The sequence below is a fragment of the Bombina bombina genome, chromosome 2 (genome assembly GCF_027579735.1).
Source record: "Bombina bombina isolate aBomBom1 chromosome 2, aBomBom1.pri, whole genome shotgun sequence".
Taxonomy (NCBI): domain Eukaryota; kingdom Metazoa; phylum Chordata; class Amphibia; order Anura; family Bombinatoridae; genus Bombina; species Bombina bombina.
In genome coordinates, this window is record NC_069500.1 from 332,253,075 (window position 1) to 332,280,327 (window position 27,253).

General features: G+C 37.0%; 1 protein-coding gene across 1 annotated transcript in view; it reads left to right on the forward strand.

The window, feature by feature from the left end:
- Positions 1-4,603: 4,603 nt before the first annotated feature.
- Positions 4,604-27,253, forward strand: part of FBXO21 (F-box protein 21) — a 162,051-nt gene continuing 139,401 nt past the window's right edge. Inside the window, exons 1-5 of the mRNA XM_053701685.1 lie at positions 4,604-4,949; positions 8,293-8,428; positions 8,565-8,662; positions 10,778-10,899; positions 24,721-24,867. Coding sequence (XP_053557660.1) covers positions 4,657-4,949; positions 8,293-8,428; positions 8,565-8,662; positions 10,778-10,899; positions 24,721-24,867 — 796 coding nt within the window. The 5' untranslated portion in view covers positions 4,604-4,656. The remainder of the gene's footprint in view (positions 4,950-8,292; positions 8,429-8,564; positions 8,663-10,777; positions 10,900-24,720; positions 24,868-27,253) is intronic.

Here is a 27,253-nt window from a genome sequence, read left to right on the forward strand (position 1 = left end):
CAATTAAAAATCCTAAATTACATGATTTAAAAAAACCTAACTCGACGAAAAAATAAAAAACCCTAAATTACACATTTAAATAAACCTAAAACTACGAAAAAAAACTCTAACATTACAAAAAACGCTAAAATTACGAAAAATAAAAAAACACTTAGATTAAAAAACATAAAAAACACTAAGATTAAAAAAAATAAAAAACAAAATTATCCAAAATAATAAAAATTACAACTAATCTAATAGCCCTATAAAAACAAAAAATCCCCACCAAAATAAAAACACCACCTAACCTAACAATAAACTACCAATAGCCCTTAAAAGGGCCTTTTGTAGGGCATTGCCCTAGGTTAAACAGTTATTTACCTTACAAAATTACAAAGTCCCCCCTAAAAGTAAAAACCCCCACCCAACCAACCCCCAAAATAAAAAAACCTAAGTCTAAAAAAAAACTAAGATATCCATTGCCCCTAAAGTGGCATTTGTATAGGCATTGTCCTTAAAAGGGCATTCAGCTCTTTTACTGCCCATCAAAACCCTAATCTAAAACAAAACCCACCCCAAAAAATTAAAAAAAAACCCTAACCTTAACCCCAGGAAATCTACTCACAGTTCCTGAAGTCCAATTTTGATTTGAACAGCCAATAGGATTTCAGTTGATCTCATCCTATTGGCTGATTTGAAAATGTCAGCCAATAGGAATGCAAAGTACCCCATTTTTAAACGGGTACCTTGCATTCAAGCTTCAGTGTACGGTGATCACACTGTACACTGAACGGTATACAGTGATCGTATGAAGAAGATCCTCCACGCTGGATGTCCGCGCCGTTGGCGACGATGAAGATAGAAGATGCCCCCGCGATGGATAAAGACTTCTCACCGCCTGGATGAAGATGGACTTCAGGAACTGTGAGTAGATTTCCTGGGGTTAGCGTTAGTTGTTTGTTTTTTTTTTGGGTGGTTTTTGTTTTAGATTAGAGTTTTGATGGGCAGTAAAAGAGCTGAATACCCTTTTAAGGGCAGTAAAAGAACAGAATGCCCTTTTAAGGGCAATGCCCATACAAATGCCCCTTTAGGGGCAATGGGTAGCTTAGGATTTTTTTAGACTTAGGTATTTTATTTTGAGGGGTTAGTTGGGTGGGGGGGTTTACTTTTAGGGGGGACTTCGTAATTTTGTAAGGTAAAAGAACTGTCTAACTTAGGGGCAATGCCCTACAAAAGGTTATTGTTAGGTTAGGGGGTGTTTTTATTTTGGGGGGGCTTTGCCTGCTGCAACTTGCATTGTGAAGGTGCTTCCTGTATGTGTTTTTAAAACTACAAGTTTCGAATAAAAGTTGGTTTTTACTTCCTGGAGCGGATCGACTCTTTCTTCTTTATATATCTGCAACTTTCTCAGCAGATCCATGTACAGAGTCCAGGACAGGAATGATATTTTGCCAGCACCTTTGACTTATTCCCCACAGGCTTCAGGCGACTTACAAGTGACATCATCTGAGAAGCGCCGAGGAGAACCGCTCGAGAACGTCAAGGAGACAGACGCCGGTTGATGTGGCTCGCAATGCAGACACGCTGAGAAAGGGTGAGTGAGGTAGGGAGCACAGCTCTCTTTGCACCGCAAGGATAGCGGGAGGTCCTCCCACCTATAAGCGCAAGTCTTCTTGCTATGTGCTGAAGCCTATATTGACTTATATTTCAAACTATGGATTTGACCTGTGGGGATATATTGGAGGGTTCGTATCTATTGTGAATCAAATACTTAGGAGGATTCGTTTGTAAATACACATACATTTCCTTTTGTTAACACAAATTGCTAATCAGTCAATCACAAGGCAGAAAATCAATGCATTTAGGCGTGGTGAAGATGAATTGCTAAAGTTTAAACCAAATATCATAATGGGGAAGACAGGGGATTTAAGTGACTTTGAACGTGGCATGGTTGTTGGGGCCAGGTGGGCTGTTATGAGTATTTCAAAAACTGCTGACCTACTGAGATTTTCACGCACAACCATCTCTAGGGTTTATAGAGAATGGTCCGAAAAAGAGAAAATATCCAGTGAGCAGCAGTTGTGTGGACACAATGTTGATGTCAGAGGTCAGAGGAGAATGGGCAAACTGGTTTGAGATGATAGAAAGGCAACAGTAACTCAAATAGCCACTCGTTACAACCAAGGTATGCAGATTACCATCTCTGCTTGCACAATCCATCAAACCTTTAAGCAGATGGTCTACAGCCACAGAAGACCACATCGGGTGCCACTCCTGTCAGCTAAGAACAGGAAACTGAAGCTACAATTCGCACAGGCTCACCAAAATTGGACAATAGAAGATTGGAAAAATGTTGCCTGGGCTGACGAGTCTCAATTTCAACTGCGACATTCCGATGGTAGGGTCAGAATTTGGCGTAAACAACATCCTGCCTTGTATCAACAGTTCAGGCTGGTGGTGGTGGTGTAATGATGTGGGGGATATTTTCTTGGCACACTTTGGGCCCATTAGTACCATTTGAGCATTGTTTAAACTCCACAGCCTACCTTAGTATTGTTGCTAACCATGTCCATCCCTTTATGACTACAGTGTACCCATCTTCTGATGCCTACTTCCAGCAGTATGACGCACCATGTCACAAAGCTCAAATCATCTCAAACTGGTTTCTTGATCATGAAAATGAGATCACTGTACTCCAATGGCCTCCACAGTCACCAGATCTCAATCCAATAGAGCGCCTTTGGGATGTGGTGGAACGGGAGTTTCGTATCATGGCTATGAAGCCGACAAATCTGCAACTGCGTGAAGCTACCATGTCAATATGGACCAAAATCTCTCAAGAATGTTTCCAACACCTCGTTGAATCTATGCCACGAAGAATTAAGGCAGTTCTGAAGGCAAGAGGGGGTCCAACTCGGTACTAGCAGGGTGTTCCTAATAAAGTGGCCGGTGAGTGTATATATATATATATATATATATATATATATATAATGTATTTGCGTGTTAATGAACACCCCTACCATGAAACTGAACAAAACAACAAGTGTTTGGGCTCTGTTGTCTAGACATATGAGGCCACACACCCTCACCAAGCGATATGACATGCCCCTAAGCCACACACCCTCAAAACTGTCCAGGAAATGGCTGGGCAAAAGGTAGTAACCCTATCCCTGAAACACATACTATTCCTAGAGCGCTGCTAATAAAGGCCTAAGCTAACGTAATAGGGAGCAGCTGTGAAACCGACCAACAGATTTAATTCTTAGTAGCAGGGAAAAATTGCTCTCTCTCTCTAACCGCCACTAATGTACAGACCTTCTCTCATCCTGTCACAATCTATACCTATATATAATCATATAGATACACAGGTATAGATATATATTGTACCAAAATACCAGCAGATATATGACATATATGTAGAAATATAAATTTGTGAATAAATAGAACATATTCTGCTATGTGGGGGGACAAAATAAATAATGAAATATATTGCAGACTTTTTTATATATATATATACAATTTAACATTTTATGTTACCATCTCAAAGAGTTTAATGTCGAAAGGTCAAAATTTAAATATGCAATTTACTTCCATTAGCACAAATGCTTCTAGTAAACTTTATTACTGATATATGCTGTAATAAGGGGTCCTGCACCAGTATTTAAACACCACACCTCCTCAGAGTCAGCAGTAGTTTATGTATGATACAAATGAAGTAGTCACAGACACAATATACTACACCACCAGCTCTGCAATTCAGTACTGATGTGCAGGCCCTCACAGAATATATGCATATATAGTTGAAACTGTTAAGGAAAAATATTTTTAATTCTGTATATATTTTTTTCTCATGAGTTAGAATGACATGACAGTTACATTTACTTGTCAATTCAGCTAGTACAGAAACTGCTGTATATGCAAAGTAAGTATTTTCAGCTACAGTAACACCCAAAGTTTGTATGGACAAGATAAGAAGAAGACCATGAGGTGCATAATGTGAAGATTCTCAGAAACACCCAACATGGCCTATAAAAGAGAGACATTGCTGCAATCTAATGCTGCACGCCACACACACTTGTATTACTATGTAAAATGACCGGTTGTCATTTTCGTTGTAATATGTTTATTAATTTGGAACAGCTGTCTTCACGTTATTTTACTTTAACAAAACACAATTACTTTTACTAGAACCATATTTGCTAAAAGAAGTATATTGCAAAAATGCAGCTATTTCAAATGAACCCTTTGCACATTTTAATGTTGACCTTTTCTATTCCTTTAAATATGGGGCACATAAATAGAAAATATAGTGGTAAACGGCACTTCTATACAGATAGATAATTTTGCTTGTCCTTTGCTCTAAATAGAAATATTCTGCTATTAAATGGTCATATAACAACCTGCCAGCATCAGTCAGACATAATCAAATTCTTATTTTTCAATATGTAGCACATAGTCCATAATAGCTGAGTATCATTATAATAAAGGAAAACCTTTAAACGACCCCAAACTATCATTGTAGGACATTCAACTGTTGGGAGGTGACTGTGAGGCATCTTTTTCAGTTTGCTTATTTATGAAGGTTTGCCCTCTAGTGTTCATAGAGGTAGCTGCAGTTATGTCATCTCTGACACAAGGTGCGCCAGTATAGAACGTCACTGATGTAAACACGGGAAAATGGCGGCGCCCACGAGCGCTGGGAGAGGTAGCAGCACAGAAAGATGTCAGTCAGAGGAGCTGCTGGGATCCAACACACAAGAGGTGGACGATCCCCCAGGAGATGGTGGCTGGTTGTGGGAACTGGGGAAGAGCCGGGGACTGGCAGATTTCCCTGGAGAAGTGCTGGAGCTAATTCTGTGCTCTGGGGGGCTCGAATACCAAGACATCGCCAGTGTTACGTGTACGTGCAGGAGGCTCCGGGATGTGTGTGCAGGCCGGGGGAAGGTATGGAGGCGACAGCTGGCCGACAGGTTAGTGACTGATCTATAGCTCTGAAAGAAGGTTGCTCAGAAAATGGATGTTCCAATCTAGTGACAGATAACTCAGTGTGTGCTTAAGAGACATCTCATTGGCATACTTTTTGTGTCATGGGTATTTGTCGTAATTTACACAGTAATACAACGGTGCTGATGTAGTTACATACATTTATTGTTATACTGCAATGGAAAGTTGGGTGAATTGCTATCACAATCTAATTTTAGTGTGTGACAGATCAGTATGCGTTGTTGAGATGTGTTTATAAGATATTTCAGTAACATTACTGCCAATCTAAATGTATATAGTACATACATTCAGCAGTATTGAAGAGTAGATACACATTTTTAGGAGCCAGGTAATACATTTTGAATATAGATATATAATCCAGAAAGGAGAGTGTCACAAGTGAAAATAAACCAGCCCCTTTGTGCTAGATCAATACCAGGGTGGTAAAGGGTGACATGCCATGTTGCAATTAGTGCCAGTGACTGACAGATCCGTATTCTGTGTCCTAGATGTAGAGCAGTGAGTGACATGGATTGTGCTGTTTGCTATGTCACTAGCAGTTGGTGACTGTACAGTATGCTGTGTGATAAGCGTTTTTGAACCCTTTGGAATTACCTGTATTTCTGATTTAATTTGCTCATAACATGTAGTCAGATCTTCATCTGATTCGCAATTACACACAATCTGACTAACCAGGGGTTAATAAAGTCTTAGGAAGTGGGTCTCCCCTCTGATAACATTTACAACATTTTTAAAGGAAGTTGTAATTTATTTTTTATTTTAATTTGGGGGATTTACAACTGATCCAGTGTAAAACGCAAGCTACAGTTCAGCACAACAAAAGCAATGCAGTGTCTGAGTGATTTTGACCTCAGCGCCTTACTTTTACCTACATCACACACTTTGCTTTATTGAGGCTTAGTTCATCACAATATGGCAAGTGTTTTTGTCGGCGATTAAAAAACGTTCTATATTTTGTCAAAGTCAGCTGCTGCTTGTGGTTTCCGTGTAAAGTGTCACAGCTCCCACGCCTCCCCTTATATACTCTAGCTCCCCCCAGGGGAGTCGCGTCCCTCACATTTTAAAAACCGCTGGAGAAAAGTAATAACACCCTAACAGTTGTAGTTTTAAAAAAACCATATGGAAGACATTCACAGTGCAGGCAGGAAAAAGTAAGTGAGCCTCAGTGTTAACAACTTCTCCAAAACCTATTTGGAGTTGGGTGTTTCAAATAAGAATATGAAATTAGAAGTGTGGGTTGCACATGTGCCCTGTCCTGTTATGGTCCACAAAGCCTGGTTACTGACTAATCTTTTTTATTCTCAAGAAAATTGGTTACTATGAGCCATGCCATATTCCTAACAACTTTCACAGGACCTTAGAAGACACATTATACAGATGTACAAAGCTGGAAAAAGGTTACAAAAGCATTACTAAAGACCTGGAAGTTCATCAATCCACAGTAAGACCAACTGTATAGAAATTGAGAAATTTCAAGACTGTTACTATTCTCCCTAACATTAAGCGTACTGCAAAGATCACTCCAAAAGCTTTACAGACAATTCTGAAAGAGATAAGAAGCTATACAGACAATTCTGAAAGAGGTGAGAAAGAACCCAAGGGTAACGTCACAAGACCTCCAGAAAACTCTACTAACTGTGAAAGTCTTTTCTTTTATGTCTGCTTTTAGAAAACAAATGAACAAGAATGGTGTGCATGGAAGAAAACCACTGCTTTCTAAAAAAATAAAAACATTGCAGCATGTCTCAAATTTTCCCAGGGCCAACTGGATGACCCACAATGCTTCTGGGAAATGGTCTGTGGACAGATGAGATAAAAGTTGAACTTTTTAGTTTTTAGCAACAATGCACAACATTATGGGATTACGAGTGGAGCGCAAACCCGTGCGTCTGAGTGATATGGGGTATGATCGCAAAGGTTTGGCCTCATCAGGCTTACCGCTCATATTACAAGTTGAAAGTAAACGCGATCGCATTAGCGCAATCCCGATTTACGCTAGAACGATTACCGCTACTTCAGAGCTCTGGTTAACTGTTTCACGAAACTAAAAAGTTGCAGAAAACACATAAAAAATACATTAAAAAGTATAGTTACAATCACTATCTTTTTAAAAAAAATATTGCACACAAGAATTAAAGGCACAAAGATATGAAATTTCAGGTGTTATAAAAAAACGGCAGGCAATGGGCTTTAATATTGAGATATATACATATGCATCTTTAAAGATTCATTTTAAAATAAAAATTTTACCATTCCTGCTGCATGATATAGAAATGGTGCCGGAGTCTGTTGAAAGGGCCATGATACCCAAATGTGGAAACACTTGAAAGTGATGCAGCATAGCTGTAAAAAGCTGACATGAAAGGGCCATGATACCCAAATGTGGAAACACTTGAAAGTGATGCAGCATAGCTGTAAAAAGCTGACTAGAAAATATCACCTGAACATCTCTATATAAAAAAGAAAGACATTTGACCTCAAAATTTCCTCAGAAGCCACAACCCATTGTAAAGGACTTCTAAGCAGCAAATCAGTATGTCTGTCCCGGGACAGCGAAGGGAGTGAGCTTCGTGAACACTCATCTTATTTCCCTATTCAGTTTAAGGAAGTTTACAATGAAATCTCATGAGAGTTAAGTCAAATCTCATGAGATCACAATAAAAGAGTTCATGACCTCAGCACTGCTGATGCTGATTGGCTGCTGTTCATTTCTTCATATTTTTTTTTTTTTTTTTACCTGCAGTTGAGCAGCAACTGAATTATAACTTTTTACACAGAACTTACTCTGCTGAGCTGAGTAAATTGTGAGGTAAAATATCTTACTTTTTTGCATAGAGATGCTCAGTTGATATTTTCCTGTCAGTTTTTTACAGTTATACTGCATTAGTTTCAAGTGATTTAGCATATGAGTATTATGTCCCTTTAATCAAAGGTAAGACTTTAAGGTGACCAAGGTGTAGAATGTCCCTTTAAATACATTTATGTTAAATTATGCAATTCATTTGTGCTTTGGATATCGATATAATGTTTAAAAATATTATACTGCGCCCACTCGGCTACATCATAATGCCAACTGGCTTGCAAAATTCTATTGTATATGGTTTATTTTGCCATTATTAACTGTTCCTAATAGATCATGGTCCCATTGTAGACTTGGGATATTGTAGCAATGTCCTGTTGTTTGCCAGTAACAATTACATTTGGCTGCAAATAAGTTCATTTAGACCAGTCTTTACTGATTATTCTGTATACCGGTATTTTAATACATGATTCTATAATCCGGTCTTATTTTAATGTTCTTACACGCAGGTGGCCATCGATGATGAAGTATTATAGTCACACAGATTCTTTAGATTGGCTTGAAGAATATAAAAAGCGTCACAGTGCTGGTATAGCGGCACATCAAATTGTGGCATCCTTCTCTAAACGTTTCATTACAGAACATGTAAGTAACTGCTGTTTTTTGTTTTTTATCATACGAATTGGTAATGTTATATATTTGGATATAAAGTCTGCAGCTGCAAGTCTAGCACAAATACATTTCTTTCTTTTGCTGTCAGTTTCATTTTGTTTTTTTGCAGCGTGTCCCTTGTGAAGGCTTTTGTGACCTCGAGGGGCTAGATTACCCTAGACATTTCCTTGAAGATGAGCTATTATCCTTCCTGAATATTGAAAGTGGGTAAGGTCAATATCTGGTTTCATCATATTGTGAACTTAAGAAGGTATAACTAGTGGAAAAAGTGTATATATTTGTGTGTGACTCTTGAGTGAATACGACTAAAATACAGAAAAATGTGTGCCGAATTTTAGATAAAGTACACTCCAATAATAAAAACTAAAATATAATTTATTGAAGTTCTATGTAAGTCTGTTAACCATACTAATTTTGTTTTCTTTGGCTTCTTATGCAATACCACACATATAGTTTATTTGAATAAAATAGAAATGTAAATTGTTAGCACTGGGAATTTAAATAAACCTGATGCTTATAAAACGCTACTATTTATAATAGGGTTTTAACACTGGGTAGCCAGTCTATAGAATTATACAATGTTGTCATACATAAAAGGTACAGTTGGCATGGTATATAATGTTTCTGTGTGTAAATGTAATTTACAAGACCTTACACTAAAGTTGTCATTGTTCTCTTGGTATCCTTTGTTAAAGAGTAAACCTAAGTAGGATCTCAGGATTTAGCACTCTATTGCAGCAGTATCTGCAACAATGTTTGTAGCAGTGCTAGATTGTTGCAAACACTGCTGCCATAGAACGCTAAAGACACGTGCATTCTCCTGAGCTCCTGTGAGCCTGCTTAGGTTTACTTTTCAACAGTGGACACCAAGAGAACAAAGCACATTTAATAATAGAAGTAAATTGAAACGTTCCTCCATCTTTATCATTAAACTTTCATTTTGACATTACTGTCCCTAATATACATTTAGCAACATGTTATTAAAGAATCATTAACATTTTCAAAGGGACATTGTGTCCTAAAATGTATTCCCAATGTAACATTGTATCTGATGTATTCTGTTTAATTGTTTGTAAACAGCTATGTTACATTTATTTTCTTATCTGCTTTGCATGTAGAAACCACCACCTACACTGAAAATCTGAATAACAAACGTATTATTTGAAGAAAAGATATGTAAACGAGACAATAGCACTGATTAATCTCCCAGTGGGGGTTAGGAGTGAGATTTTTATATATAAAAATAACTGGTTATACAAGCCATAATTTGTATATCCATAAACATGAATGAACAATTTTCCATACATTTAAAACTCTGCAGTAGGTATAACAAGTCATATAGTAGAGTTTCCCTTTTAGTCACTACCACAGAAGATTGCAATATTACTCTCGTTATAGCAGTCATTAAAGGGACAGTCTACACCAGAATTTTTATTGTTTTAAAAGATAGATAATCCCTTTATTACCCATTCCCAGTTTTGCATAACCAACAAAGTTATAATAATATACTTTTAACCTCTGTGATTATCTTGTATCTAAGCCTCTGCAAACTGCCCCTTTTTTTAGTTCTTTTGACAGACATGCAGTCTAGCCAATCAGTGCCTGCTCCCAGATAACTTTATGTGCACAAGCACAGTGTTATCTATATGAAATATGTGAATTAACTCCCTCTAGTGGTGAAAAACTGTTAAAATGCAATCTGAAAGAGGTGGGCTTCAAGGTCTAAGAAATTAGCATATGAACCTCCTAGGTTAAGCTTTCAACTAAGAATACCAAGAGAACAAAGCAAAATTGGTGATAAAAGTAAAGTGGAAAATTGTTTAAAATTACATGCTCTATCTGAATCATGAAAGTTTATGTTGGCCTAGACTGTCCCTTTAACTATGGGTCAGATTTAACAGTCAGGCGGACAGGGGTGTACATCTTCACCCCTGTCTGCCACGCATTTATCATTGCACTCTATCACTAGTGTGCAATGCTGCCCCCTGCTCGTATGCAGCTAATCTCGTGCAAGCAGAGGCTGTCAATCTCCCCAGTCAGAAAACTCTGGGGGGGATTGAGATACACTTATCTTATGCGAGCCTGCAACTGGAACCTTTTTATGTCAAATACTTTTACTTATAGATAACCCATTGTTTTGAATGTGAGGAATGAATCTGAACATGTTTTTTATTTACTTTAGTATTTTGTGTTCCTTCCTGAAATTAAATATAAATTTAGTAGATGTGTCCTGAGTTGAATAATGCAGATGATCTTTTCTGAATCTATGCATGTGTTATGTTGATAGTCAAACTGCTTCAGCTTTATCTTCTCTCAATTAAGGAAGTTTTTGACTCAAAAGTATTGTGCAAAGAAAATCCTGTATTTCATGCGCCAGCAGACTACTATGCATAACCTGAAGGAATTTCTTCAGAGACCGGAGCTTCAACAGGATATTTTAGAAGGTAAATAAACATTATAATTTATGCTGACATTTATTTATTTTTTTGGAGTTGATAGGAATCCAGACCTTGTCAACTAGCGTTATAACTTTTTTTTTTCAAACTCTACGGGGCTGATTATCTAAAGGTCTTTATTTCCCTTCTTTTCCCTGGAGGAATTTTACCCTGAAAACAGGGTGTCTCGCAAAGGGCGTATACTGCATTTTTGCATGGGAAAAAGATGCATACATTACAAAATTGCACAATAAAATCTGTATTTTAAAAATCATAGAGAACTAGTAATTTAAACATTCACAAAAAATACACAGGAAAAAATGTTATTGTAAAGGTGCCTAAAAAATCGTTGGTTGACCAAAAATATTATTTTATCAAAAATATAAAATTTGTATGTACATTACACAGGAATAAATCATATTACATTTGTAAATCATAACTTAAGTACACTGGATATGCAAAAAAACACTTGGCTATGAAATTTTCTCTCAAATCCTAGCATTCTCTAAACATTTCTGCCCTACAATTGTTACAGGGTTTTTTTTTTCACAAATGGAAAGGTGGCGAGATTGTGACAAAAATTCTCAAAATACTTCATACCCTAAAACACATGCATACGAAAATATAGACAATTGTAAGATGCTATACGCACAAAGCAATGTATTGTGATTTATATTGGTTTGCAGGGTTTCATTTTTAAAGTGAGCCCCCTGCTTACTAGTAACTTCACCCAGTGAAGTTTATCTTTTCAGGGAGCTCCATTCATTTCAATAGGTGACGTCTTGCCACTCGCAGGGACTGCTCCGTTTTTAAGATAATTCCACCAGGGCAGGGTCAGTGTGAAAACCATGTCTTAATTGGCAAAGTTTAGATAATCGTCCCCTTAGAGTTTAGTTTGCAGATCTTCAAATACTAATAAAGAGTTTGGTTTGCAAATACGTTGAGAAAACTATTTATTTCACAAGATTACAGTAATAAAGACTACATTTTCAGCTTCCCTCTGAGTAATGAGATATTTATGCCCTGATAAACATTTTCTTTAGATTTAAGCATTAGCAGTGGTAGTCCATTACTAGTGAGCTTTATTAAGTTATTGTGCATATATTGCCCCAAGATCATATTGAGATCTAGTAATATATATATATATATATATATATATATATGTATATGTATATATATATATATATATATATATATATATATATATGTATGTGTGTGTATATGTATATATATATATATATATATATATATAATGAAATATATTTGTTAAATGTTCTATTGTGTATGCATGTCATGTTCATACATTTGTAAGAGAGAGGTTTTAACGGTTTAAAATGGGGACCATCATTTTGCTTTATTAATGGTTAAAGTGAATGTAAATTTTGATGCTAAAGTGCCTGGTTTTTAAAAATTCGATTAAAAACAGGGGCACTTTAATTCATAAAAATTTACATTTCACTCCTGTTGTGAAAAAATACTTAAAGGGACAGTAAACCTTAAAAATAATGTTATATAATCCTGCACATAGTGCAGAATTATATAACATTATTTAAGTGCTATAGTTCTAAACGCCTTTTTTGCCTTTGAATATGTAAAAATTATGGCGCTTTTACAGACCCGCTCTCTGCTGAGCGGGTCTGTAATATTCAGTCAGCGCATCTGGCCAGCTGTATAGTCACAGCCCGGCCCGACCGCGCCATAGCACTAAGTGCAGCTCGCTCCTGTGACAGGAGCGAGCTGCACTTAGTCTTATGGCGCGGTCGGGCCGGGCTGTGACTATACAGCTGGCCCGATGCGCTGACTGAATATTACAGACCCGCTCAGCAGAGAGCAGAGAGCGGGTCTGTAAAAGCGCCATAATTTTTACATATTCAAAGGTAAAAAAGGCGTTTAGAACTATAGCACTTAAATAATGTTATATAATTCTGCACTATGTGCAGAATTATATAACATTATTTTTAAGGTTTACTGTCCCTTTAACTTTTAATCTTGACAGCCACTCAAGCTTCCTCCGCCCATCGCAAAGCCTCTTCCTGGGTCTAAAATGAGGAATCCGGCTTCCTCCAATCACGGCTTTGAATCAGACACTGATTCCCCGGGGGGGGGGGGGGGGAGCTGTGATTGGAGGATGACCGATCCATCATTTCTGACGTCAGAAATGGCTTTGTGACGACCGGGGGAAGCTGGAGCGGCTGTCAAGTTTAACAGGTAAGTATTTTTTCACAAAATGTAAATTTTGATGAATTAAAGTGCCCTTGTTTTTAATCAAATTTTTAAAAACCGGGCACTTTAGCATCAAAATTTACTTTAAGTTCCATTACATTAAAAGCATGATGTTCCCTAGAATGAAGTAAATGATAAAATGTAGACGTCTTTTGGCTTTGAGTGTTTGAAGAAAACATAAGTATCTGCTCGGCCTTGTTTCATTTGAGCATAAAAAAAAAGTATGATAGTGGAAGAAATACATGATCTCTTGATCTTACACATATTAACCTTTTAACGCTGTTATGCCGTTCTATTCCGTCATAATTACACTGGGCTTTAGAGCCGCTATGACTGAATAGAACATCATAGCCAACGGCTGTCCTGAAGCCTTCTGCACTTTCTGGATTTGATCGCGTCTGGAGGGCGTTCCTAGGGTTTTAGGGACGCCCCACAGACCCGATCCAATAATTGAAATCTTGTGATCGTGTGCACGATCGCGGAATTTCAATTTGTCTACATCGGAACAGTTGTTCCGATGTAGACACTTTAACCCTTTCAGGAAAGGGTTAATCTGTATTTATTTGTTTATTGTATGTGGACAAAAGCAAACTAGTCAGTCTTTTATGTTCTGCTCAGTATCCTTGCTTTTTGTATATTAGTGCCAGTAATGTTTCATTCATAGTTCTTTGTTTATTTTGGCAGCTTTTATCAATTTCATTCAATTCATTCAATTTAAATTTTTGTTTCGCTTTGTCATCAGAAAGACATTAAACACTAAGGGCCTAGATTATGAGTGGAGCGTTAACAGTTACGCGCATGCGATAATGGGTGTATAGTGGGTGTTTGCGCTCGTTGGGTTTTCCACTTGTATTACAAGTACAGTTACAATCAAAATAACACTATCTGATCATTTATTTTAATTTTTGTGCAAGATTTTTTTTTTTAAACTCAAAGATATGAGTTATCAGGTGTTAGGAAAAAAAATATGCAGGCAAAGGGCTTTAAAATAGAGATACATACATATACATGTCTAAAGATGTGTATGTATGTGTGTGTATATGTATATATATATATATATATATATATATATATACCGTATTTTTCGCTCCATAAGACGCACTTTTTTCCCCCTCAAAAGTAAGGAGAAATGTCTGTGCATCTTATGGAGCGAATGCAGGCCCTGTGCTTGCATTTTTAGGCTAACTGGTACCGGGTAATTTTGTTGGCAGTTTCTGCAGTCAGAGCAGCAGGGAAAACAGTTGTGATGGTGTCATGTCACCTACCGGTAAATGGTTGCACTGTCCTGCTCCACTTCCTGTGCGCCGGTTGCAGGTTACTGGTATCTGTCATCTGTGATCCTGAATGAGGAAGTGCTGCACAGTGTCTGCGGGAGCCTGGGGGGGCTGAACTGAGTGAACCGGAAGCTGCTGGGTAAAGGCCCGGGGATCTGCAGCTAGTGCTACTGTGAAAGCAACAGGTGAGCGGATTCGCCCCTCCTCGTGAGCTGGGCAGCTCCCAATGTACTGTAACTGTTCAGTGTGTTCACCCAATTATAACAGCTTCCATTACCTCGATCTGGTCGGTATTGGTAGAAAAACAAACAAATCTGTCTTGAAAGATCCAGCGTTTAGGGCAATTGGAGCCGGTAATCAACTTTCAATACATTTATTTCAAACAGCTTCCATTACCTCGATCCGGACCGGTATTCATGATAAATCCATTCAAAGGATTCATGGCAGGCTGTCCTCTCATTTTGTGTCTGCCTGCCATGAATCCTTTGAATGGATTTATCATGAATACCGGTCCGGATCGAGGTAAAGGAAGCTGCTTGAAATAAATGTATTGAAAGTTGATTCCCGGCTCCAATTGCCCTAAACGCTGGATCTTTCAAGACAGATTTGTTTGTTTTTTGACCATCCTATCTTTAAGTTTTTTTATCAATCAGACTGTTTTACCATTTTTATGTCTCCTCTATTTGGGAGCATTAGTGATATCGATATCCTTGACAATCTTTTTTGCTTTTGTCTTCTGTCAGCGGGAGGTGTGATATTCTTATGTGTCCAATTGTAAGAAGGGGAGCAAGAGTATGGATAACATAGAGGCACTATTTCTCCTGTTATGTTGGCTTTAGTAAATATTTAGTGCTTTTTATTTGATGACAGTCTGAGTCATTTTTGCAGAAACAAAGCAGCTCAGGATCCAGAGATAGTTAAAAGTATCAAACTTTATTGGAGCTTATTAAAATTGAAATCCATGTCCGCCGGATCAGCTGAGATCCACTGATCCGGCGGACATGCTGGATGGCTTTTGCCACTATGGATTTCAATTTTAATAAGCTCCAATAAAGTTTGATACTTTTAACTATCTCCGGATCCTGACCTGCTTTGTTACTGCATCTGGATAGTTTACTACACCATTTGATTCAGAATATTTTTTTTTCTTGTTTTCCTCCTCTAAAAACTAGGTGCGTCTTATGGAGCGAAAAATACGGTATATAGTGTCAATATGTTATTTAAATAACTATATTTCACATAAATTTAATAAAAAGTTGAAACTAATAATCTTAAACCTCTAAATATATTGGTACCAATAGTAATTACTATTAAAAAACAAATAACGTGTAGTTTTAAAAGTTCCTCTTATTCAATCCTAAACAACCTTACAGATCAATCCTAAAAAGTATCGCTATGTAACCTGACAAACAACCTTCTCCTCAATTGGAATCTTATATATTCATAACCAGTTGTTACATTTAATCTATGAATACAGGTGTAAGCATTCACCCTTACTTACGGCTAGATTTAGAGTTGGGCGGTAGCCGTCAAAACCAGCGTTAGAGGCTCCTAACGCTGGTTTTTACCGCCCTCTGGTATTTGGAATCAGTCAGGAAAGGGTCTAACGCTCACTTTGCAGCCGCGACTTTTCCATACCGCAGATCCCCCTACGCCATTTGCGTATCCTATCTTTTCAATGGGATCTTCCTAACGCCGGTATTTAGAGTCGTGGCTGAAGTGAGCGTTAGAAATCTAACGACAAAACTCCAGCCGCAGAAAAAAGTCAGTAGTTAAGAGCTTTCTGGGCTAACGCCGGTTTATAAAGCTCTTAACTACTGTGCTCTAAAGTACACTAACACCCATAAACTACCTATGTACCCCTAAACCGAGGCCCCCCCCCACACCGCCGCCACTCTATTAAATTTTTTTTAACCCCTAATCTGCCGCTCTGTACACCGCCGCCAGCTACATTATCCCTATGTACCCCTAATCTGCTGCCCCTAACATCGCCGACCCCTATATTATATTTATTAACCCCTAATCTGCCCCCCCCCCAACGTCGCCGCTACCTTACCTACACTTATTAACCCCTAATCTGCCGACCGAACTGCTACTATAATAAATGTATTAACCCCTAATCCGCCTCACTCCCGCCTCAATAACCCTATAATATATAGTATTAACCCCTAATCTGCCCTCCCTAACATCGCCGACACCTAACTTCAAACATTAACCCCTAATCTGCCGACCGGAGCTCACCGCTATTCTAATACATTTTTTAACCCCTAAAGCTAAGTCTAACCCTAACACTAACACCCCCCTAAGTTAAATATAATTTACATCTAACGAAATAAATTAACTCTTATTATATAAATTATTCCTATTTAAAGCTAAATACTTACCTGTAAAATAAACCCTAATATAGCTACAATATAAATTATAATTATATTGTAGCTATTTTAGGGTTAATATTTATTTTACAGGCAACTTTGTAATTATTTTAAACAGGTACAATAGCTATTAAATAGTTAATAACTATTTAATAGTTACCTAGTTAAAATAATTACAAAATTACCTGTAAAATAAATCCTAACCTAAGTTACAATTAAACCTAACACTACACTATCAATAAATTAATTAAATAAAATACATACAATTAAACCTAACACTACACTATCAATAAATTAATTAAATACAATACCTACAAATAACTACATTTAAATAAACTAACTAAAGTACAAAAAATAAAAAAATATTTACAAACATTAGAAAAATATTACAACAATTTTAAACTAATTACACCTACTCTAAGCCCCCTAATAAAATAACAAAGCCCCCCAAAATAAAAAAATGCCCTACCCTATTCTAAATTAAAAAAGTTCAAAGCTCTTTTACCTTACCAGACCTGAAAAGGGCCCTTTGCGGGGCATGCCCCAAAGAATTCAGCTCTTTTGCCTGTAAAAAAAAAAAACATACAATACCCCCCCCCCAACATTACAACCCACCACCCACATACCCCTAATCTAACCCAAACCCCCCTTAAATAAACCTAACACTAAGCCCCTGAAGATCTCCCTACCTTGTCTTCACCTCACCGGGTTCAGCGATCGGTCCAGAAGAGGGTCCGAAGTCTTGATCCAAGCGGCGGCTGAAGAACTCCATCATCGGGCTGAAGTCGGAAGTCCATCATCAGGATGAAGTCTTCTATCAAGCCGCATCTTCAATCTTCTTTCTTCCGGAGCGGAGCCATGTTCTTCCCAGCCGACGCGGATCCAACCTCTTCAAGCGACGCCTACTCGCCGAATGACGGTTCCTTTAAATGACGTCATCCAAGATGGCGTCCCTCGAATTCCGATTGGCTGATAGGATTCTATCAGCCAATCGGAATTAAGGTAGGAATATTCTGATTGGCTGATGGAATCAACCAATCAGAATCAAGTTCAATCCGATTGGCTGATCCAATCAGCCAATCAGATTGAGCTCGCATTCTATTGTCTGTTCCGATCAGCCAATAGAATGCGAGCTCAATCTGATTGGCTGATTGGATCAGCCAATCGGATTGAACTTGAATCTGGCTGATTCCATCAGCCAATCAGAATATTCCTACCTTAATTCCGATTGGCTGATAGAATCCTATCAGCCAATCGGAATTCGAGGGACGCCATCTTGGATGACGTCATTTAAAGGAACCGTCATTCGGCGAGTAGGCGTCGCTTGAAGAGGTTGGATCCGCGTCGGCTGGGAAGAAGATAGCTCCGCTCCGGAAGAAAGAAGATTGAAGATGCGGCTTGATAGAAGTCTTCATCCCGATGATGGGCTTCCGACTTCAGCCCGATGATGGAGTTCTTCAGCCGCCGCTTGGATCAAGACTTTGGACCCTCTTCTGGACCGATCGCTGAACCCGGTGAGGTGAAGACAAGGTAGGGAGATCTTCAGGGGCTTAGTGTTAGGTTTATTTAAGGGGGGTTTGGGTTAGATTAGGGGTATGTGGGTGGTGGGTTGTAATGTTGGGGGGGGGGGTATTGTATGTTTGTTTTTTTTACAGGCAAAAGAGCTGAATTCTTTGGGGCATGCCCCGCAAAGGGCCCTTTTCAGGGCTGGTAAGGTAAAAGAGCTTTGAACTTTTTTAATTTAGAATAGGGTAGGGCATTTTTTTATTTTGGGGGGCTTTGTTATTTTATTAGGGGGCTTAGAGTAGGTGTAATTAGTTTAAAATTGTTGTAATATTTTTCTTATGTTTGTAAATATTTTTTTATTTTTTGTAACTTGGTTCTTTTTTATTTTTTGTACTTTAGTTAGTTTATTTCATTGAAGTTATTTGTAGGTATTTTATTTAATTAATTTATTGATAGTGTAGTGTTAGGTTTAATTGTAGTTAATTGTAGGTAGTTTATTTAATTAATTTATTGATAGTGTAGTGTTAGGTTTAATTGTAACTTAGGTTAGGATTTATTTTACAGGTAATTTTGTAATTATTTTAACTATTTTAGCTATTAAATAGTTCTTAACTATTTAATAGCTATTGTACCTGTTTAAAATAATTACAAAGTTGCCTGTAAAATAAATATTAATCCTAAAATAGCTACAATATAATTATAATTTATATTGTAGCTATATTAGAGTTTATTTTACAGGTAAGTTTTTAGCTTTAAATAGGAATAATTTATATAATAAGAGTTAATTTATTTAGTTAGATTTAAATTATATTTAACTTAGGGGGGTGTTAGTGTTAGGGTTAGACTTAGCTTTAGGGGTTAATCCATTTATTAGACAAGCGGCGAGATCCGATCGGCAGATTAGGGGTTAATTATTGTAGGTAGCTGGCGGCGACGTTGTGGGGGGCAGATTAGGGGTTAATAAATATAATATAGGGGTTGGCGGTGTTAGGGGCAGCAGATTAGGGGTACATAGGTATAATGTAGGTTGCGGTGGTATACGGAGCGGCAGATTAGGGGTTAAAAAAAATATGCAGGTGTCAGCGATAGTGGGGGCGGCAGATTAGGGGTTAATAAGTGTAAGGTTAGGGGTGTTTAGACTCGGGGTACATGTTAGGGTGTTAGGTGCAGACGTAGGAAGTGTTTCCCCATAGTAAACAATGGGGCTGCGTTAGGAGCTGAACGCTGCTTTTTTGCAGGTGTTAGGTTTTTTTTCAGCTCAAGCAGCCCCATTGTTTTCTATGGGGGAATCGTGCACAAGCACTTTTTTTAAGCTGGCCGCGTCCGTAAGCACCGCTGGTATCGAGAGTTGCAGTGGCGGTAAATATGCTCTACGCTCCTTTTTTGGAGCCTAACGCAGCCCTTCTGTGAACTATAAATACCAGCGGTATTTAAAAGGTGCGGGAGAAAAAAAGCCAGCGTAGCTAACGCACCCCTTTGGCCGCAGAACTCTAAATCTAGCCGTATGGGTTTACAAAAGTGTCTTTGCGAGTTTTCAAGGCAGGTTAACGACCTTATATGGAGCCACAAATAGTTGGCGGTATATATTCCGTTGGTTGAAAAAATGTGTGTGTCACGATACTATTAATGGGGAGTGTTTAACTGTTGGTTGAGGTACCAATTAATTGTAACAATCCAGATGAGTTGTGAAATCCAAATGCTACTTTATGTTTGTGGTTAAAGCTGTGTGAAATAGTAGGATAGATCTGTAAGGTTGTTTAGGATTGATTACTATTGGTATCAATATAGTTAGAGGTTTATGATTATTAGTTTCAGCTTTTTATTAATTTTATGTGAAATATAGTTTTTTTAAATAATATATTGAAACTATATATCTTGTTTTTTAATGAGAATACATTTTTTGGTGTTTTTTAAATTGCTTATATTGGTGGATTTTAGAGCTGAAACAACTAATCGTCATAATCGATAATAATCGATTATGAAAATAGTTGTCAACGAATCTCATAATCGATTAGTTGGTTTGCAATTAGTTGGTCTGTGCACAACACCAGCTGCTTCACTCCAATGAACTCCTGCATATGGTATTGTGTAGTTAGGTCCTTAGCCTAAAGGACGTCTACTTTTCACTTTTTCAGGACAGTATATGTTTACAACTACCCCATGCTTATGTGCAACCCAGATATAATAGTCATCATTTGGATTGTTTATATTAAATTTGTTGATTTGGAACTATGCTTTTCATGATATAGTGCGAAGCTTGTTGTTTACACCTTGACCCTAGATTGATGGGAGTTATTTAAATTGATGTGCACTATTAACTGTTTGCACAATTATTAGCGTATTGCTTGCTATTGCTGATTATATGTACTATATAAATGTGTAAGGCTTTGTCCTGTTATTGATATACAGTCCTTAGCGCTTTTGATTTTGTTTTTCATTGTTTTTTTATATTTTTAATAAATTGTGATAATATGTACCAGATTCAACCTTTATAAGTATATATCCGTTATTTTTAGAGTGGACTAGATATTTCCCCTAACCTTATATAGCTGGTTATTTACCATTGCATATAGATATTCAAGATATTTTTATGTTAGAATGAAGTCAAGGGTTACTTTATTGAGAGGCCCCTTGCCAAGGTACAAAACACTTAGCATTGGTGAAGAGCTAACAAAGATAAATATCCCACTTTGGTGAAATTGGCAAAACCCTACTTATACACCTCAACAGCCTTTTCTCTGCTGCAGGAATTATAGCTGCAAACAGAAAACCAGACTTAGCCAGAAGCATGTGGACATGTTGAGATTTTTGCATTTCAATGCAAAGTTTCTGAAAGAGTGAATAACAGAATGTTATTAAGTGATAGTCTAACTCTTTCTAGTTCTACCTCTTTTCAAACAGTTTGTGGTTTTGTTTTGTTTCATTATAAAACTGTGCTCTGCTGCTTAAAAATTGAAGAAACAGTTGTGTTAATGTAAAGTTTTAGTCTGAAGTTTATATTTGTAACACTCATTATGTGGATTTTATTTAAAACGTAGAAAACTATTATTGATTCTCTTTTTATCCGATTAGTCGATTAATCGAAAAAATAATCGGCCGATTAATCGATTATGAAAATAATCGTTAGTTGCAGCCCTAGTGGATTTATTTCCATATAGAACATGTCAATATGATGAACTAAAATTAATATTATTATTGCCATTTGCTTAGATCTTAAGCCAGTGTTTTATACATAGGCACTTACATATACAATTCTCTTTTGTATCTTTAGTTTTTTTCAGGCTTTGGGATTGCCTGATCTTTATGTAAGTTTGATCTATACCCAGCGCATAGGTTTACAAATAGCCCCTTTTTGTTGAATTTTCTGTAGGTAGACTGATCCATCAGTTGTGATAGTATTTCTGCCCTATAATTAATTAATACCACCGCTCCCCCTTTATCCGCCTCACGTATGATTAAGGTTTTATCCTCCAGTGAGTGTTTTTAATGCATTACGCTCATCTTTGGTGAAATTATTAAAGGTATGCCCTTGATGCAATTTCACAGATTCTTCCATCTCTTTTAAGGTCAGTCTCGTGAACGTATTAATGCTCGAGTTGTTTGAGTTAGTACCATACGTGGATTTTTTGAAAAATTGCTTGTGATCTTTGTTACTTGCACCAAACTTTTCCTTCAGTTTTAGTTGTCTTTAAAAATTTCTTTGTGTCTATGTACTTGTCAAAGGGGTCAGTCCTACAGGTGGGTATAAATGTAAGACCTTTATTTAGCACTTGTAATTCCAAAGTGGAGGACTGCTCAATTTGAACACAGTATCCTCTGTTATCATTTCTGTGATCTGAATGGAGTTTTTATATATATATATATATATATATATATATGCAAGAAATCCCCAAAGGAGGGCAACATAGAGACCGAAGCTACATCCAAGGTCAGTTCAAAACCAGTTTATTGGCAGAGTGCAGGTACAAAGGTGAAGCCAAGGCATTAACACCTGACGCGTTTCACGCATGCGCTTCATCAACTGGGATCTGGATCTGGGATTTGCCCAACTGGGATCTTCGGAGGAAGTTGTTTACTACTTTATGTCTACCAAAAGAACTGGTTTGGTCCGCTAATTCTGAAGGTACCTTACGTCTTTTTCACTTAGCACACCTGGATTGTGCTTTGGCCCTGAGGTTGTATTAAGGGAACTTTATTTACACTACGGTCCATCACCTTGGAACTTTCTATAGCGCTGTGACTACACATAGACTAGCGCAATATATTGGGACTGAGCATTTACTTCTCGGACTTAATGTGGACAGCTCCATATTTTATATACATATTTTTATACTAAAAATTATTTTGATACTTTTTCTATTATCTGATATGTTAATGATCCACACTCTATATAGAGTTTGGAGTACACAGTACGATTTCTATTATCTGATATGTTAATGATCCACACTCTATATAGAGTTTGGAGTACTATCGGCTATTGTTTTTCTCTGATTGTTTTATATATATATATATATATATATATATATATATATATATATATATATATATATATATATATATATAAAATGACGTGCTCATTTTTCAGTCTGGGAGTATGGCTTTACAGCCGACTAATGATAAATTTTGTCTTGAAGAAGGCTCATATAGGAGCCGAAACGTCGACAATGATCCTCTACAAATGACATTTTTTTAATAAATATATTCATAGTCTAATTAAAAATCCTGAGAGTGCCCTACTTTATACACATCTATACAAGTCTTTTGAGGATTGCACCCAGGTCTGTGACACACCACCAAGGTTTGAGTGCTGGGCCACTGGCTAATTGACTACTGGCTAATTGAATATATATATATATATATATATATATATATATATGTTAGACACATAAAAAAGTCCAGCACTCGCTCACAAGCTCACTGCCTGTGACTCTGCAAGTAGTGAAGCTTTATGTGAATGCCATAGCAACCAAAGCTTAGCCTGTTTGTGGGTCATGGGATGTGTACCCGGTCCGGTCTGGATGTGCTGTCCACTCCTAAACTTTGCTTGCGTTGTGTGACTGTATTAGGGACTCAGGCACTAGGAAGAGACCTTGACGTGGTGCCTGAGCTTGTACCATTTGGCCAAATGCGGTAAGTAACTCTTCCAGTTTTGCTTTTATTCTTAGCTGTGAGCTTGTGAGCGAGTGCTGGACTTTTTTATGTGTGTAACAGTGTTTGTTTATGTAATTCACCCTTTGGACCTGCACCCAGGCAGGCCCGGGGTTAACTGCCTGTGACTCTGCAAGTATTGAAGCTTTATGTGAGTGCGATAGCAACCAAAGCTTAGCCTGTTTGTGGGTCATGGGATGTGTACCCGGTCCGGTCTGGATGTGCTGTCCACTCCTAAACTTTATATATATATATATATATATATATATATATATATATATATATATATATATATATATATATATATATATATATATATATATATATATTGTGTGTATGTATGTGTGTGTGTGTGTGTATATATGTGTGTATATATATATATATATATATATATATATATATTGTAGCGTAAATCGTGATTGCGTTCAATCATTAGCGTTTACTTTCAAATTGTAATACAAGTGGTAAACTCAACACATGCAAACACCCGCCATAAACGTCTTTTCGCTCATGCGTAACTGTTAGAACTCCACTTGTAATCTGGCACTAAATAGGTGCAAGGTAGAACAATGGCAAATTATTCCAGAAGTAGGAAAGCACTGACCCTAATTGAAATACTGTGTGGAGAAGCTTGGTTCCTAACCGTTCTTGGTCATCTCAAAGCATTCTGCCTTCAGTTGCTGCTGCACACATTAAACACTGCTTGGGGCCACATTCCAAGAAGGCATTGTTTACTGTCATTATTTTGTAGTATATAACCCATACCCACTTGCGTTTTTAACACCCAGAAAGAAGGGCATAAGAAAATGACATATTGTACTTTATGCACAATTGTACAGGAATTGAAGACCCTTTTACTTAAAGTGATGGTAAATCCTAGCATTTCTGAAACGCCAGGATTTACCAAAGGGACACTATATCCACAATTGAGTTTTCCCATTCATTGCATGCATTTCAGAGTTTTAAATGTAATAATAATGTACTATTTATGCCAATTTTGAAAGTGCCTGGAACATAATATATATAACTCATTACCTTCTCTTTTACTATGGGTTTTTTTTTTTTTTTTGTTAACCGGAACAGAACTCTGGAGTAAACCAAGGGTTACTGTATATTAAAAAAAATGTATTATTATTTTAATTGCATGGTCTTACAATGGCATCTATCTATTTTACTTCAGTATTACTTGTGGTTTAACACATTGCAGTTCTCATACCCAATGCAATCTTTATATCTGTATATGAATGCAGTTGCATGATTTATATTCTTGCTAAATAACTCCTCTGATTTTGCTCCTCCTTTACCAGGCGCTGTTTTAATTGATCAGTATTGTAACCCTTTAGAAGATGTTTGCCTTGGCACTATTCAGACAGAGATAGAGGGCATCCTGATGAAGGTAAAGACATTCCTTTGTGTTAAAAATACCAGACACCCCAGCTTATCTCTGCAGCCAGGTATGTAGAGTAAACCCCAATAAAGGACTTTGTAACTCAGTAATGAAGTTTTCTTTTATGCACTCTAGCTTTGAAATAAAATAATACACTTTTTTTGCAGTGCCAGTCTTTAAGAGTTCTTCAACATTTCTATTTATGGAAGCTGTTAGACCCTTTAGGATTTCTTCTGTGTATTATTTTTATTGAGCCTTCCATATATTGCAACATTTATATCCTGTAGTTTAGGAACTAAAACTTATAAAATTCGACTTCTTGTATTACCAGGGATCTAGAGCAGAAATAATAGTGTGGTGTTACATGCAAAACTCAATCTCCTATAAAATATTTAGTTAAGAAAAATAAAATCTTGCACAATACATTTCTTATTTATTTTGCTGCAAAATACCTGTAAAATTGTGCTTGTTCCTCTCTACCAAAAGCATCTGTGGTTCAAATTGTTATTTACTTATTTACACAAAGTAGAATCCCCCCCGTCTCCTCAGCCATGTATTCTCTTAAAGGGATACTAAACCCAAATGTTTACTTTCATGATTCAGAGCATGCAACTTTCTAATTTACTCCTATTATCAATTTTTCTTCATTCTCTTGCTATCTTTTTATTTGAAAAATAAGGCATCTAAGCTAAGGAGCCAACCAATTTTTGGTTCAGACCCTGGACAGCACTTGTTTAATGGTGGATGCATTTACCTACCAATCAGCAAGAACAACCCAGGTTGTGAACAAAAAATGGGCCGGCTTTTTAAAAAAAAAAAATAATAACAAGAGAATGAAGAAAAATTGATAATAGAAGTAAATTTTAAAGTTGCTTAAAATTGCATGCTCTATCTGAATCATGAAAGAAAAAAATTGGGTTGAGTGTCCCTTTAAGATAGACTATCAGTGTTGCTGCTAATGGAATTTTTCTAAGTGGCGTTTCCTGCATTTCTGTATGTGAAGCTCAGTGCAATAAAGCACTGCATGACATGAGAGTTCTGCTGCATTTTTACTTTGTACTTTGTATTTTATATTACTTTACATTTCAGATTATGACCTTATTAAATTTTAGCTTTGCACTTTTTTTTTCTTTACTACATTTACAGCAGTTTATTTAGGATTGTGATTTTATAGATTCTGGTTATGCTTTGATAGTTTCTGTTTAACTTTAGCAAATTAGGCTCATACTTTGTATATTTATGTGTATCTTTTTCAAATTACATTGCAAAACTAACAACTTTAGTTTCCAAGATGGCTTGTTTACTTTCTATAATCCCAATGATCAAATATTCTCTAGTTTGCAGAGAAATTATAGTGCAGACTTCACAGAAGTTGAACTCACTGAATTCTATAAGGAAAAGGGTACAACCTGGAAGTCCCAGATAGATAAGAGATGCATTCCATAGAAAGTAACAATGCTCTCTTGGATACAAACATTTACAGATAAGAGTGCCTCCCATAAACCTAACTTGTTAAAGTAACAGGAACTTTCAAAGCGTAATGAGAATTACAACACAAGAGAGTGTGCAAAGCTTAAAGGGACAGTCAAGTCCAAAAAAAATTTTATGTTTTAAATAGGGCATGTCATTTTAAACAATTTACTTTTATCACCAATTTTGCTTTGTTCTCTTGGTATTCTTAGTTGAAAGCTAAACCTAGGAGGTTCATATGCTAATTTCTTAGACCTTGAAGGCCGCCTCTAATCTAAATGAATTTTGATAGTTTTTCACCACTAGAGGGTATTAGTTCACGTGTTTCATATAGATAAAATTGAGCTCATGCACGTGAATTTACCATGGAGACAGCTCTGATTTGGCTAAAATGCAAGTCTGTCAATAAAACTGAAATAAGGGGGCAGTCTGCTGAGGCTTAGATACAAGGTAATTACAGAGGTAAAATGTGTATAATTATAACTGTGTTGGTTATGCAAAACTGGGGACTTGGTAATTAAGGGATTATCTATCTTTCTTTCATGTAATTAGCAAGAGTCCATGAGCTAGTGACGTATGGGATATACATTCCTACCAGGAGGGGCAAAGTTTCCCAAACCTCAAAATGCCTATAAATACACCCCTTACCTCACCCACAAATCAGTTTTACAAACTTTGCCTCCTATGGAGGTGGTGAAGTAAGTTTGTGCTAGATTCTACGTTGATATGCGCTCCACAGCAGGTTGGAGCCCGGTTTTCCTCTCAGCATGCAGTGAATGTCAGAGGGATGTGAGGAGAGTATTGCCTATTTGAATTCAATGATCTCCTTCTACGGGGTCTATTTCATAGGTTCTCTGTTATCGGTCGTAGAGATTCATCTCTTACCTCCCTTTTCAGATCGACGATATACTCTTATATATACCATTACCTCTACTGATTCTTGTTTCAGTACTGGTTTGGCTTTCTACTACATGTAGATGAGT